This window comes from Delphinapterus leucas, chromosome 7 (assembly GCF_059928025.1).
Source record: "Delphinapterus leucas isolate spDelLeu-1000000601 "Yukka" chromosome 7, BTC_Dleu_Yukka2, whole genome shotgun sequence".
In the NCBI taxonomy this organism is placed as follows: domain Eukaryota; kingdom Metazoa; phylum Chordata; class Mammalia; order Artiodactyla; family Monodontidae; genus Delphinapterus; species Delphinapterus leucas.
The window spans coordinates 85,284,810-85,299,815 of record NC_143135.1 but is presented as its reverse complement, the minus strand read 5'-3'; the positions used below and the strand labels follow the sequence as shown (position 1 = coordinate 85,299,815).

General features: G+C 37.3%; 1 protein-coding gene across 1 annotated transcript in view; it reads right to left on the bottom strand.

The window, feature by feature from the left end:
• Positions 1-514: 514 nt before the first annotated feature.
• ATM (ATM serine/threonine kinase) overlaps positions 515-15,006 on the bottom strand; it is a 140,456-nt gene continuing 125,964 nt past the window's right edge. The window contains exons 59-63 of the mRNA XM_022561583.3: positions 13,659-13,745; positions 8,732-8,846; positions 7,910-7,973; positions 3,566-3,702; positions 515-3,459 (exon numbers count right to left, since the gene is read on the bottom strand). Coding sequence (XP_022417291.2) covers positions 3,276-3,459; positions 3,566-3,702; positions 7,910-7,973; positions 8,732-8,846; positions 13,659-13,745 — 587 coding nt within the window. The 3' untranslated portion in view covers positions 515-3,275. The remainder of the gene's footprint in view (positions 3,460-3,565; positions 3,703-7,909; positions 7,974-8,731; positions 8,847-13,658; positions 13,746-15,006) is intronic.

The following is a 15,006-nucleotide window of genomic DNA, read 5'->3' as shown; positions in this document are numbered from 1 at the left end:
ATTATGCATGTTGTACATTATGGGCAAAGTAAGGGATTTTTCAGGGAATAATTTTCATTAGATTTTCACCTTACTCACCAAATTCTGAACCTAATCTCTGTGAAAACTCTGTACTGCATTTATGCAAAATTCACTTTTTCAGAAACTGGACAAAAAAGCCTGAAACTCTAAAGACTGAAGTTACTGATTTTTTAAAAAACAAAAATATGTGGAATGCAAACTTCAAATTTAGAATATTAGGATCTTTGTCATTTCTAGTATATATTTTTTAGACTCTAGAAATGTCGACCAGATCACTCTCTAGGCACCCCCAAAAAAGAACATTCATTTGGCTTTTTGTCACAGGGTAATCAAGAAAAACTACTAGATTATTTAGAGTGAGATGAACCATACTGGTCTGGTCCTGTGTAGCAGGCTTCTCAGTTCACACTGCATTGTAAATTGCTGTATACCCAGCACCATGCTTGGCGCACAGAACACTCAAATATTTAAATAAAATGAATGAGTCTTAGCATACATTTTCTTTAAGATTTATTTTAAAACAGGTAACAGTGTAATAAAGAAATACATTCAATAGTACTAAAAAAAATCTACATGAAATATATAATTTCATTAAGGTACAACCAAAATATTTGAAGTGGCACATATCTCCATATTTCAAGCCAGTACACTAGCTTTCTATGTATTTAAACACTAGCCTACTTTAATCTTTAAGAAGATCAAAGGTTTTCCTCTTTGCTTTTATTTGCTTTAGGCCATATTTAAATTTTTAGCATTTCTAAGTGCATATATTTTAAGTATATACTATCATGGCCATGGATTTATTTACCTACTAATTAGGTGGTATGATCAGCACAGAGAATAGTGGAACGAACAGTATCTCTCTTAATCTGAACACAACTGTTCAAACAGTCTGTAATTTATCTGCTTTTCTAGTAGCTTCTCTCCTTGGTTTCCACTGACCTTATGAGCAACTGACTGGTGAAGCCTAGATTCTTTTCACTTGAAAGATTTCCAAGTTAGAGATTGTCCATATTAAACTTGTACCTTCAACTTATTATATTTTGCCCTTGGACAAGTTATTTTATTTTTCCAAATTTCACTTTCCCCAGCTGTAAACTGGAATAACATCACTAATCTTGCAAAAGACACTGCATATAATGTATGTCAGGTACTCCGCATACAACAAATATTTTATCATAAATATTTAAAAAACCTAAACATTCCTCATTTGTTCCCAGTAGATTTCTATCTTATTCATTTCCAGACATTGTTCCATCTTGTCATAATCTTTAGATCTGAATAGGACAGGAGCTTTACAGCACACCATTCAATGCTGAAGAGTAGATTAATGATGTTATTCAAAGCTCTTTGAATAACATACATCAACTAGCAAGAATTAGCTACAAATTCACTTACCTATACTATCATCTAGCTGATAATTTCTTATTCCACCCATGAAGATTTCAAGGCTTTCTTAAATAAAGACATTCTAAGTTTGCTACATTCCCTTGATTCACTTTGGTAATAAAAATAGGTTTCCTATTCATTCATCCTATTCATTCATCAAGGTTCAGTCACCCATTTCTTAATCTCTGCAGCTGAGATGAACAGTTTCCTAAGGATGGAGGAAGGATTATATTCACCAATAGACAAGTCAATAGTTTTATTTGTTTATCTAATGTCACTATGGGGACAGAAGAGTTCCATTTCTAGCTATATATCAAACTTGATACCTAAACCCTTTCCTTCCAACAATACACACAGAAATGCTAGGTAAGGTATAAGAAATATTTTTTAAACACATAGCAGAAGTTGTAAGAAAGGGGAAATCCTTATGGCCAAAAATTTTCAGTTTCAGAAGGAAACTAAAAACCAGAGAGGTAGATGTGTGAGCTGATATTCTAGCTATCCTGGCAAACTTGCCAATCTCATTAACCTATGAATTTCAGCTCTAACATTTGTAAGAGGACTTTAAAAAGGCAGTGGGTAGTAATTAAATGCACCTCCCCTCATGTCCATAAAGTTGGGACACATTCAGGCTTACACTCTCAGTGAAAGGGGAGTCACCGGTAAAACATTCTGCTGACTAGCACAGGGAGATAACGTGGAAGAATGTCTGTCTTGGCCTGGGAGTCTTCTCTCAGTAAATTTATAGTACTCTTCAGGTCAGGAAACCCTGAAGCCAAGAAATTAAAGAAAGAGTGGTCCTCTGTCAGTGATAGCCCTGGAACTATGACATAACCAGACATAAAACTTTTCTGGAAGGAATTATTCTTAACCCAGGTCACTCAAGATCCCCATGAGAAGGTCCTGCTGAAAATAAGCTCACCTTCTAAAGTCACAAAATACATGGCTAAACAGCCCACCAATTACAAAAACCAACATATACAAACAAGAGAAACTTAAAGTTAAAAAAAAAACCCCAACTAGACATCATGAAACAAATAATAGGCAAATCTTAAGAATGATACATACCTAGAAATGGAAAACAACTTTTGAAAGGAGAAACCCAATGAATAGTTTAAAAAGGAGATTACATAGAGACAAGAGAATTCATGAACTAGAAGACAGATATGAAGGCATCATAGAAAGATAAAGTACTGGAAACAGAGGGCTTAAAAGATAAAGAGAACAGAATGAGAAGGTCTAATATACATTTCTAAAAAACAGTAACCATACTGTGTCTGTGAAATTTGTTCTCCATATCATAACACCTTCATTACTGAGTAACACTGAGTGATCTTACTACTGAAAATACAAACATATTTACCATGGTATACAGATGGTTACAATTTTAAAGTTATTTTCTTCCTTTTATATATTAATATTTTATCATTCATATATAATACCCGGGAAACAAGTTTTAATTAAAGCTATATCAAAACTAGCAGTATATTTATTTGTTCTAACTCCTACTAAAGAAAAATCTGCCAGCGCTGCTGCTATACTCATGCTGCTTGCATTTTCAGCTAAAGCAAAAGTCAGTGATTCTACTGAAAATGATACAAGTATGCACTTGAGAAGAAAAAATAAACATTTACCTTAGAAGTAGAGCATGACTGACTGTTTATTTCTAAAGTGTGAGAAAACTGTTACTTGAGACTATCAAAGCATCTTTAGGTAAATGAAGCAAGCATTAAACGTTTTTTTAAAAACACATTAGTTTACTTAGTTCAATATTAATACCTATTTGAAGTATGTGGGTGGGTTAAAAATGAAGGCCAAAATACAATTTCTAAAGGCTGAATTCAAAGGCAATCACATGCTTAATATCACACCCAAGCTTTCCAGCCTGGGAAAAGTCGGCTGAGATTTTTGGGGTCCATGGCCTGTTGTATGAGCAAATTCACCTGTCCACCAACACTGAGCACGGTTCCTTCCTCCACTCCTTTTAGTTTCTCTTGCAGTCTCATCAAGACACGTTCAGCTACTTTGTTGAAACTGTGGTCAATATCACTAATGAAAAAAACACAAAGGTTAATGAGGTGGAACAGTTTAAAGGGCCTTGGGAATAGGAGAATCTGAACAATTGACAACAGATCCTTCCCCAAAAACTGCTCACCTGAGATTTCGTTTGCATTCCTGGTCATCTGCATTTGGAGTGGAGTGGAGCTCACTTTCATCCTCTGGCCTCTGCTGTAAATACAGAGCTTTCAAAGGATTCATTGTCCAGTCAAAGAGAGGATCATACAGGAGGACCTAGATAGAGAGGACATATGTATTAGAAGAACAATGTGTATTTTGATGATGTATTTAGAAACAGTAGAACCAGTATTATAAAAATAATACAGGCCAGTCACATGGTAGTTGACTGGGATGGAGGGGCAAACTTATCCCATGTGCTTCATGTTTCCTTGTGGAGGAAACTATACTAACATGATGTTCTGGGATTTTTCTCCCATCTGCATTCATTCTTTCTCCATTTTGGGGGCTGTGACATCCTTTGACCCATGTTTCCTGATTGGGTGAAACTAATCAATTAAAAGCAGACAAGCACTAGTTACTCTTTCCTTCTCCCTCTCCTCTTGATCAGTTCTTCGGTAAGAACATTTGCCAAAGCAGAGAACTGCAGGCCCCAACTCTCCCTCAGGTGAGCTGTACCAAGGGATATATTAGATTGTGGGAGCTGGACAGCAGTAGCAAGCCTATTTGGACCTTACTCCTAAGCCATATTCTCCAACAGTTGTATCAGTAATAAACATGACATTTTGATCTCTATGGCATCTTAAGGCTCTTTCTTTTCCACTCAATTAGTTCCAAATTTGGGTGGAGAAAAAAAGGTATAATTTATTGAAAACTCCTCAAAACCCAAGGTCTAGTGCTATGGTTGGCATCTTGAAATCTACATATGGAGTAGAATTTGAATACTAAAATAACTGGCATGGCCAGAGCAAGTGATTCTAAGTCTTAATTTTAGTAAGTAAGGTCACAGGGATTTTTTTTTTTTTTTTTTTGGTACGCGGGCCTCTCACTGCCGTGGCCCCTCCCGCTACGGAGCACAGGCTCCGGACGCGCAGGCTCAGCGGCCCTGACCCACGGGCCCAGCCGCTCCGCGGCACGCGGGACCCTCCCGGACCGGGGCACAAACCCGTGTCCCCTGCATCGGCAGGCGGACTCCCAAACTGCGCCACCAGGGAAGCCCGGTCACAGGGATTTTTGACCTCGGCAATACAGAACAGCTAACTGCCCCTGGTGTTTATAAGCACATAATTTTTTTAAAATAGGCCTCAGCAAATGCTTACCATACAAGTCTTAATAATAAGTGAAGACTCAACTCCAGGAATGCCTGATTTTGCAGGATATTCCAGCATTACAAAGTTGGAATACTTTCTTGCTGCTGCCTTTTTTGTGTTTCTAGGTAGGTCTGCAGTCTGATACTATAAAATGCCCTTAGCATTACACGTTTAATTCCAGGACAAATACTAGATCAGCAGTACCAAAAACTGGTCATCTGTTTATGCTGTTCTGAGCATCCTCCAGGACGATTAAAAAATACAGAGGGACTGACTCTGAATATATGTGGTTTGTCCATAAATTTAAGAGTTTCTATGGGACTTCAAATTGGCACTGACATGGGTTTAGACTTCAGGGATCCAAACCAGTTTCACTCCCCAAAGGGACATATATTTTATTAACCAACTAATGAAAAGAAATGGGGGCCTCTATTATAAACAGACTATATGGTCTTCTTTGGTTGAAACAGAGAAACAACACAATTGAATTATCTCAAACCCAAGGGCTTGTGTTAGGAATCATATTTGCAAATTCTGGAATCAAGGAGGAACTGGAGTAATTAAAAAAATATACTTTAGCTTTATTATCAGAACAGGACTGGTTGAACAAAAAACAAGAAAGGAATACAGATTAAGTTAAAGCAGGGTTTCTCAATCTTGGCACTACTGACATTTTTTAGCTGGATATTTCTTTGGTGTGAGGGCTGTGTGTATAGGATGTTTTGTGGCATCTCTTGCCTCTACCCACTAGATGTGAATAGTACCTTCACATCTCCCCCAGCCCCAATTATGACAATCAAAAATGTCTCCAGACATTGCCAACTGTCCTTTAGAGAGCAAAACTGCACTTGGCTAAGAACCATTGAGTTAAAAGAAGAGATTACCTTAGTAGAATGGATAAAATCTTAGAAGACAGGATGGTCTATTATGAAAAAGAAAATGAGATCTTGAAGGCCAGTAGAGACAAATGTACTGAGAAGGAAAGGGAAATGCAGCCAAGTCACAGTGTTCTTAAAGAGGGTTAGGAAGCGAGAAGTTTTAATTGTTATTATATCAGAAACAGTGACTGTGGCTCAATGAAATCTAATAGAGCAAACGTAATGACTACAAAAAAGGAGACTGAAATGACATTCCAGAGGATTGGGATCCAACAAAACTCCTGAGAAGTACCCTGCTAAAGCTGAAGGCACAAAGTCCACAGTGAGGTCAGCTGGGAAGGTTGGGACAACCGCACTAAATTATTTCAGGAAATTCAGACAGACTTACAGAGGGAAGATTAGGTAAATCAGTGTAAAACACACAAAGCTTATAAAAGCTTATAAGTGACACCATTATTGCAGGAGGAGATGCAGTGGCCTGAAACTCCCCAACAGTTTCCATCTTACTCAGTAAAGTCTAAAATCCTCACACTAAGGTAGAAACCCCTAAATAATCTGCCCACTATGACCTCTCTAACTTTACCTCCTACCACTCTTTAAAGAATGAGGCTCACGAGCAATTTGGCATTCAACTAATAAAACTTCTGAAGCCTTGAACGAACTACCCTCTTCTAGCAAGTGTTAACTCAGGACATCGGTACTGAAGGAACCCCCACATCTACCCAGACACAAAAATCCTTTTGACTGAGACTGAACAGAGTAAAATACTGGGGAATACATTAAACTTCTTTGGATCTTAAATTAATTTGAAAAGTCTGGATTTTTTGGTCTTAAATGCAAAAAAGCAAGATAATTTGATTTTAGACCTTGATTTCTGCATTACTGAGGCATCCATGTTATCATTTATTCTTGCTGCAGCACCAATGGCAAACAAATGACAATATGTATATGGGAAAAAGGGAAAGTTTTTCCAGCCTTGGGAACAGCACAGCCTTAGAGTTAACTTTATCAACACACTATTGGGACCCATTTTAACTCTCTTTGTACCAAAAATCCATATCGCCACCAGCAGTCCAAAGGGGCTATAAAGAGGACTTTGGTTCATAAAGGCAGCAGACACAGGACCACCCTAATAGACTATAAATTTCACCCTCCTTGGGATATAGTTCCACCCTTGTTGATCACAGGCTTAATGGTTAATGCCAATGAAGCTTTTAAAAAATACAAATGTTCTTGCCTCATTCCTAGAAGTTTAGTTCAAATTTGGTCAACATCAATGTTGTTTAAAAGCAATACAGGTCAGGCTTCCCTGGTGGCGCAGTGGTTGAGAGTCCGCCTGCCGATGCAGGGGACACGGGTTCGTGCCCTGGTCCGGGAGGATCCCAAATGCCGCGGAGCGGCTGGGACCGTGATCCATGGCTGCTGAGCCTGCGCGTCCGGAGCCTGTGCTCCGCAACGGGAGGGGCCACAGCAGTGAGAGGCCCACGTACCGCAAAAAAAAAAAAAAAAATACAGGTGATAGTAAAGTGCAGCCAGGTCCAGCACCACCAGTTAAAGGAACAAAAAGCTGAAAGAATGTAAGGGAGGCATGCTTCAACTCTACTTCCAAGCTTCCCTGTGGAGGACACTCTCCTGATCTCTTGCCCCACATACCCTTTACTAGGATAGAGAATGACTGCCTTGGGTACCCAATTCTCACTTGGGTAGAATTAACGTCATAAGCACTGGAAATTTGCTGGACTTCCTTCCCTTTCTGCCCTGATCAACATGAGGCAGTGATCCTGATGGAGTGTTTATGCCCTGTAGTCCCAAACCCCACTCAGTGGGCTGTTCCCAGGTTAAGACAGCAAAGAGGCACTGAGGTGGCACCAGCAGCAAGCCAGTTTGGCCCTCACTGCTCAGTCATGTTCCTACAGTAACAATGCTGACATTTTGATCTCCATCTGTCTCACTACATGGTTCTGAACCTGGGCATGGGAAAAGGAGATACAACTTATTGATTTCTCTTCAAACTCCAAAGGAAACCATTCTGAAAATAATACCATACAAGGTACCTAAGATGTCAAAGTGCTGATGTATGTATTAAAGACTAGAGGTTACTTATAGTGCTGTAACATTCCAAGAAAGTTGAGGGGGCTGAAGGCCTCAAGTTTCTAAGCCACTATTTACTCTCCTGCTGCCCAGCATCATCCCACCTCATTAAAACAAAGCACTGATCTTCCAATCAGTGCCTTCCTAACAAGATACACAGTCTATCGGGCAGAGAAATAAAGATTTCCTTATAATATACTTTACCTCTACAATGGTTAACAGGGTTTCCTGAGAGTTTCTCATAACCTCCATGGTTTTCTCACAGCATCTACAAACACATTATAAATATGAATTTTATTATACACCAACATTTTCAACATATCTTTACCTCCTATATACTCATGTTTAGTATGCTGAGACTATTCCTGTTAATAATTCCCAAATTAATATCTCAAAGAGCATAGTACTTGGCAGAGTGGGTTTTCAGTAGATGTTTCTGAAATGAATACAAATATATTTGTGAATATGAGCTTAGCATTTATAAGAATAACACAATACTACTATGAAACATTACTTTCAGTGGATTATTATGGTAATTACAGTTTACTTTGACTAGAATCTGCCCTGTTAAAAGATGAGTATGTAGACTTAAAAAAGAAAGAAAGTTGAGTATGTAGGCCTATGCTGGGAAAACTACAGGGAACTGCAAAGTTCTTTTAGCAGAAATTGGTACCAGATCATAAGCTCCTTTAAGATAATTTATATACCCAAGAATGAGCACACAAGAGAAGTTCTGATCAGTAAACAAAGAGTTAGCGAGGACAAAGGTGTGAAAATTAAAGGCGGGCTGCTTCCAGAGGCAGTAAGGGAGGACAGTATGTGTGTCATATTGGGTGAGGTCCCAGGTGGTCTGAAGGAAGGGGAAATAATTACTGCTTTTACCCAAGGTCTTTTTCTTAGTACTGGTAAAGCACTGGAATGTATAATAATTCTAGTAAGGGTGAACTCTATAATCTATAGAAATCAATAATCCAAATAATTTCAACACCAAAAATCATCTGCCTTACCTTACCCTATTTGACTTACCTTCTGAAGACACCTTCTACACCAGTAATGCCCATCCCATCCACAATATCTCTGGTGAGTCTGAAGGGAACTGTTTCAGGAGTAGGAAGGATTTTACCCTGTTCAAAAGCAACTCCTGAAGTAAAAAATACAGTGAGGTTAGGAGGTCCCATAGCTAATTTACTTTCCTCAACTGGTATGTGAACTTTGCAGAGGCACTAAATAATTTGTCACCAATATTCAATCAGTACTAAAACACACAGTCATTTATTCTATTTCTGCTCTGCCTGCCTTCTTCATCTCCAGCATTCTCCAGGAGATCCACCTCCAATTTTAAAAAATCAAGTTAAAAAAATTATTTATTGATGTAATTAGAGAATTCTATGTTAAAGGGTGACTTTTAAAAATGAGGTAGTGAAGGGTAGAATTTAAAATGCAGAAGATATATATATATGTGTGTGTGTGTGTGTGTGTATATATATATATATATATATATATATATATATATCTTTTATCCACTTTTCCCCAATGGCAACATCTTGCAAAACTACAGTACAATATCATAACCAGGATGTTGACACTGATACAATCAAGATATAGAATATTTCCATCAACACAAGGATCCCTCATGCTATATTAGCCACACCTACTTACTCCCAAGGCCTACCCCTACTCCCTGCTCTTCCAGTAATAACTAATCTGTTTTCCATTTTTATAATTTTGTAATTTCAAGTATGTCAATGGAGTCAAACAGTATGTAACCTTTGAGGATTAGCTTTTTTCACTCAACATAGTTCTCTAGAGAATCATCCAAAAAATGGAAAATAAAATTTTCACCTGGTTCTCTTTTATATCTCCTATTTCTATGTTGAAACTATTTCTGTGCTGAGACTTAGCACCTTTTCATTTGTTTCAAACATGTTTGTAATTGCTCCTTGAAGTATTTTTATGATGGCTGCTTTAAAATCTTTGTCAGATAATTCTAACATCTTTGTCACCTCAGTGCTGACGTCTATTGTTTTTCATTCAAACTGCAATTTTCCTGACAAATGATTTTCAATTGAAATTTTGACCTTTTTAGATATTACATTATGAGACTCTGGATCTTATCTACACTTCTATTTTTGCTGGCTTTGGGAGTAACCACCTTATTTACTGCTAAGTCGTGGTAGAAGACCAGGTTCCCCACTTGGCCTCCTCTGACATCCAAGAGGAAAGGGGGCTCCTTGCTACAGATTGGTGACACAGGAAGTCCAGGCTCCCCACATGGTTTCCACTGACACCATGGGTGAGCTGAAGGAAAAACAAGGTTTGAAAAATATAGAGAAGGACATAAACAGCATAAGTGATACAGTGAGATAGTCTAATGTATTGTTATTGGAGTCCCAGAAAGAAAGGGAAGAATCTGGATTGGTCGTATGACACTACTCTAAGAGAATATAGCAGAAGTGACACTGTGCCAGTTGCAAGCTAACCCTTAACTTCTACTTCCTTCCTCTCGGAGCCCTGAGATGCTTTGTAAGAAGTTCAGGTTACTCTGCTAGACAGAGAGGCCACATGGAGGAGCAATGAAGCATCAAATGTGTAAGAAGCCATCTTGACACTGGCCCAGTTGAATCCTAAGGTAAATTCAGCCCCAGGTGCTGACTACAGCTGTGTGAAAGATCATAAGTGAGAATTTTCCAGCTGAGACCAGTCAACGCATAGACTATAAGATATAGTAATAGTGGTTTTAAGCTACTAAATTTGGGGTGGTTTCTTATGCAGCAACAGATAATCAAAGAGATACACAGAAAAGTGTACAAATCATCAAAGTCGTTCAAGTGTGTGGCTAATTGAGATTTTATAAAATGAACAAAACCATGTAACCAGCATTCCAGAAGCCCCGCCTCATCTCTCTATGAATCACGAAACACCTCTTCAAAGGCTTACCACTATCCTGACTTCCAACACTATAGATTAATTTTATCAGTTTTATATTTTACATAAATGGAATTATACAGTATATATTCTATTGTATCTAGATTCTTTCACTTAACATTGTATTTGTGAGTCTTCCATGTTGAGTGTGGCTATAGTTCATTCAATCTCATTGTTATATAGTACTTCATTTTATGAATACAATAAAATTCATTCATCCATTCTCCCATCCAAGTACTCACCAGGCCTGACACTGCTTAGCTTCCAAGATCTAACAAGATCAGGCGCGTTCAGGGTGGTATGGCTGTAGACTGTTCATCCATTCTATTTGTGATGGGGGTTGGGGCTGTTTCTAATTTGGGGCTATTATGAATAGTACTACTATGAACATTCTTATACACATGCGTGCATTTTTACTGCAGTGGAATTGCTGGGTCACAATTCCCAGCTTTAGCAGATAATGCCAAACAGTATTCCAAACTGGTTATACCAATTTACCTTTCTCATTTATAGATGTGTTTAGCATGGCCTGGACATCGGTTGGCATACTCCTATCTCTACTTTGCAGCTTCCATTGCACTGCCCTTTTGTTCTCATGCAAAATTTCACTCCTCTATTGAGTTCCCACATTCTGGCTCTAACAACTCCACTCATCCTCATATTTATTATAACCCAACATCTAAGATTTCCTATCAAATTCATTCAATGTTGGTGTGGACCTAGCTCACGATCTTCCTCTCTGTCCTAATTCTGGAATTCATTCTGGGGAAAACCATATAATATTCTTGATCTTCTCTGTTCTAATGAAATTCAATTTACTCTCTCTTAGCAAACCACTTAGCAAAAACTTATACTATAGAACTTATAATCTCCTAAAACTGTACTTTCTAAGAAATCTTAAATTCTACATTTTAATTAAAACCTCTTCTCCTTCTACCCCTTTATTCGTGTTAAATAATCTTCAAACTCACTGAGATTTCTAGTCTTTTTAGTCTCTCTTCCTTCCCTACTCAGCTCAGGGTATAGCCTGCAAAGTTGATTACTCTCACTAGTTAACTCAAATCTTCTTGGCCCCTTGTTCCTACACACTTACCACTTCAAACTAGAACTCAAATTCCAGGGATGCTGAGGGTGCTTGGAAGAAATCATATGATGACACTACAAATTTAGGATTATCACCCTAAAATGCCCCTTAAAATGCTTGGCATGTCTTTTTTATTTATGCCTTTCTAGTCAGCCGTTGGTCTCATTTCCATGGTACCCACTTTTAAAATTTTATTGTTCTTTTAAGGCCAATTACCATCCCTCCAATTATTAGCAAATAAACATGCTTTCCAGTTCTCAGAGAAAACAGAATAGCAAATATAATTTCCCTCAAATTCTTTCCCCTCTAGCTGAAGACTTTCCTATTAGCACTCATCCTTTCTTCTCTTGGAGGAAAAGCTAACACGCTTCCAGTGCAAAGCCAACCCTACACCTTCACATACTTCATGATTTCCCTTGCTATTTCAATTATCTTTGTCTCTCTCCTATAAGTATCTCCCATCTTGAGAAAGCAAATGAACAAGAACAAAAAACCCTCAAAACCAAAAGAAGTGGGGGGAGGGGACCAAATGTGTGTCTCCCATCTCTGCAGCAAATTTCTCTTCATTCTTCCCTTACTTCTAAATTTCTTGAAGAACAGTTTCACATTCTTAGCCTACACATCCTTAACTTCCATTTAATCCTTGCCTTTTCACAATCTTACTTCCTCCATTCTATCCAAAGTTTACTAAGATTAATTGTTAAATTCAAAGGTCTATTTTCAGCATTCATCTTATTTGACCTTTCTGTATCAGATACTACTGAGCACAGCACTTCTTCCTCCATGAAAATTTATCCTCTCTTGTCTTCCAAGATATCCCTACCTCTACTTTCTATGACTTGTTGGTTATTCCTCATTTTTTTTTTTCTTTTCTGACTCAGCCTTTTTTTTGGCCTCGCTCTGCAGCTTGTGGGAACTTAGTTCCCCAACCAGGGATTGAACCTGGGCCCTCAGCAATGAAAGTGCCGAGTCCTAACCACTGGACCACCAGGCAATTCCCAAGGCTCAGCCTTTTTAATGCTGAGATTCCTTACAATTCCATCCTTAGTTCTCGTCATCAAGGATGACGTACAAGATTAGAACCTCCTCTAGTCCAATGACTTCAACTAAAATCTATTTGCTGAAAAGTTCTACATCTCTTACTATGTTCAACATCTTTGCTTTCCTATATATTAAACTGTCTACTTCCCCTGGAAATCCCAATACCTCAAAACAACATATAAAACTAAACTCATCAGTTTCTTATTCTCTACAAAACCTGCTGTTTTCCTTAGCTAGAAACTTCAGTTATCTTGGAGTTCCCTCTCCCACTATTTCCACACCTAATATCACTGGTGCAAAATTACTACAAAAATGTCCCCCAAATCCAACTCCTGTTTCACACAACTTTAGTCCAAATCATTTCTTTCATTATCTCGTCTAAACTATTATAACATATCCTAATTTGTTTTCCTACTGCACAGATACTGTTCCCCAAATTATCTTTCCAATAATCAAATAAGATTATGTCCTGATTAAATGTATCTTCATTTACTTCCCGTTGTTTAACAGATTAAAGTTGAAACTTTTTGGCCTGGCTTTTTATAATCTAGTACCAATCTATACCTCAAGCTACTCAACTACATGCAAACTTCACTCCAGCCACATTTAATGTCTCACCATTCCTAAAACATGCTACAACTTCATTATTCCTCCCTTCATATCTGCTCTATCCTCTCTCTAGATTATCCTTTCTTTCTTTGAGATCTGGCTTAAATGTCACTCATTATCCAAGGCAGAATTAGCTACTCCCTCCAGCATCACTGTGTTTATGCTTTTTTTTAAACAGTATTTATTGTTTTGATCTCTCTCTCTCTCTCATACTTGCAATATCCTGGCAGGCAAACAACATTTCTTGATGACCAAATATTTACTGAACAAAGAAACATATCTTTTGTTACTTACCTAAATCTATATGTACAAGTTCTGCTGACTGCTCATTTATCAAGATATTCTGTACATGTCTATCACCAAGTCCAAGTATGTAACCAACTAGAAAAAAAACAATCTGAAATTACTGATATCATCTATTTCTATAACACAATTAGCCATAATTTCAACTAATACCACTGACTATATAATTTTTAAGTAGCTTAGGCTTTTTTGCCTACTTGAAGGAAATTATGTACATAACTGGCCATTTTCAGTTTAAGTCAAATCTTGCCAGCCATTTTCATTTATACTGCATTTTACAAATCCTAGATGATTTGCTTAAAAAGTTTTCCATTTACTAATAAGCACATATATTAAAATATTAATACTTCAAAATTGAGTGTGGTTAAAATTGAGGCCCATTATTTACCAGGGCCAAAGCAGTGCACCATATACACTCAAATATTTATTGAGTATACTTTTAAACTGAGGCGCCTATGGGTAAATTCTTCATTCTTCAGTGAAACTTTCTTCTGCTTGATGAATTATATTTAACACAAATTAGTCAATAATTCATTTCATCAGGTATATATCCAGGAAAAGCTACATTTCTGTTTTTAACACAGATGATAACATGTTTTAAAATGCTTTTAACCTAATGAAACACACTATAAGGTGTTACAAAAAAATAGTGGAAAGGGTGTCAGGATGCCTGGGGTGCATGGCTAGCTCTGTCATTAACTGGGCCTACTTTCTCGTTTGTAAACTAAATTAGTTGAATCAGATTAATGATCCTCATTGTAGAAAAAAAGAGGGTTTCATTATTACCTAGAAAATTTTCAAAATACACATGTCCTGCCTTCCTGGTGTATTGTACCTAAGTGATGAAAAGAGTGGTCTTTAATTAAAAAACAATAGATCACTGATATTCCTGTTAGTTCTCATACGCTAAGATTTTGTTAACTGCCCTATCTAACTATTCCAATCTCTCAGAAATAAAAAAAGCCAAAATATATATTGTACAAGAATATTTAAATATATATCATTATTTCTATTCCAAAACCAAAATTCTATTAAACAGAATCAATCTTTGGGTGTTAATATCATGGTATTATAGAGGCCGTATGCAAGAACAATAATAATTAAAGGAAATAACTTAAATGGAATTATCACGAGTTTTATTATTTTCCAAAGAAAAATCCCAGAAAATAATACATTGAGGGGAAAGAAAGTAAGCCATATTCACTATTAAGCAATGAAGAAAAATAACCAGTCTTTATTTCCCTACCTGGAAAAAAGAAATTCTCTCCTGCCAAAGCTAAGAGCTACATTTAGTAGCTAAGAATCAGGATGAAAAAGAAACACAATGATCTAATGATGA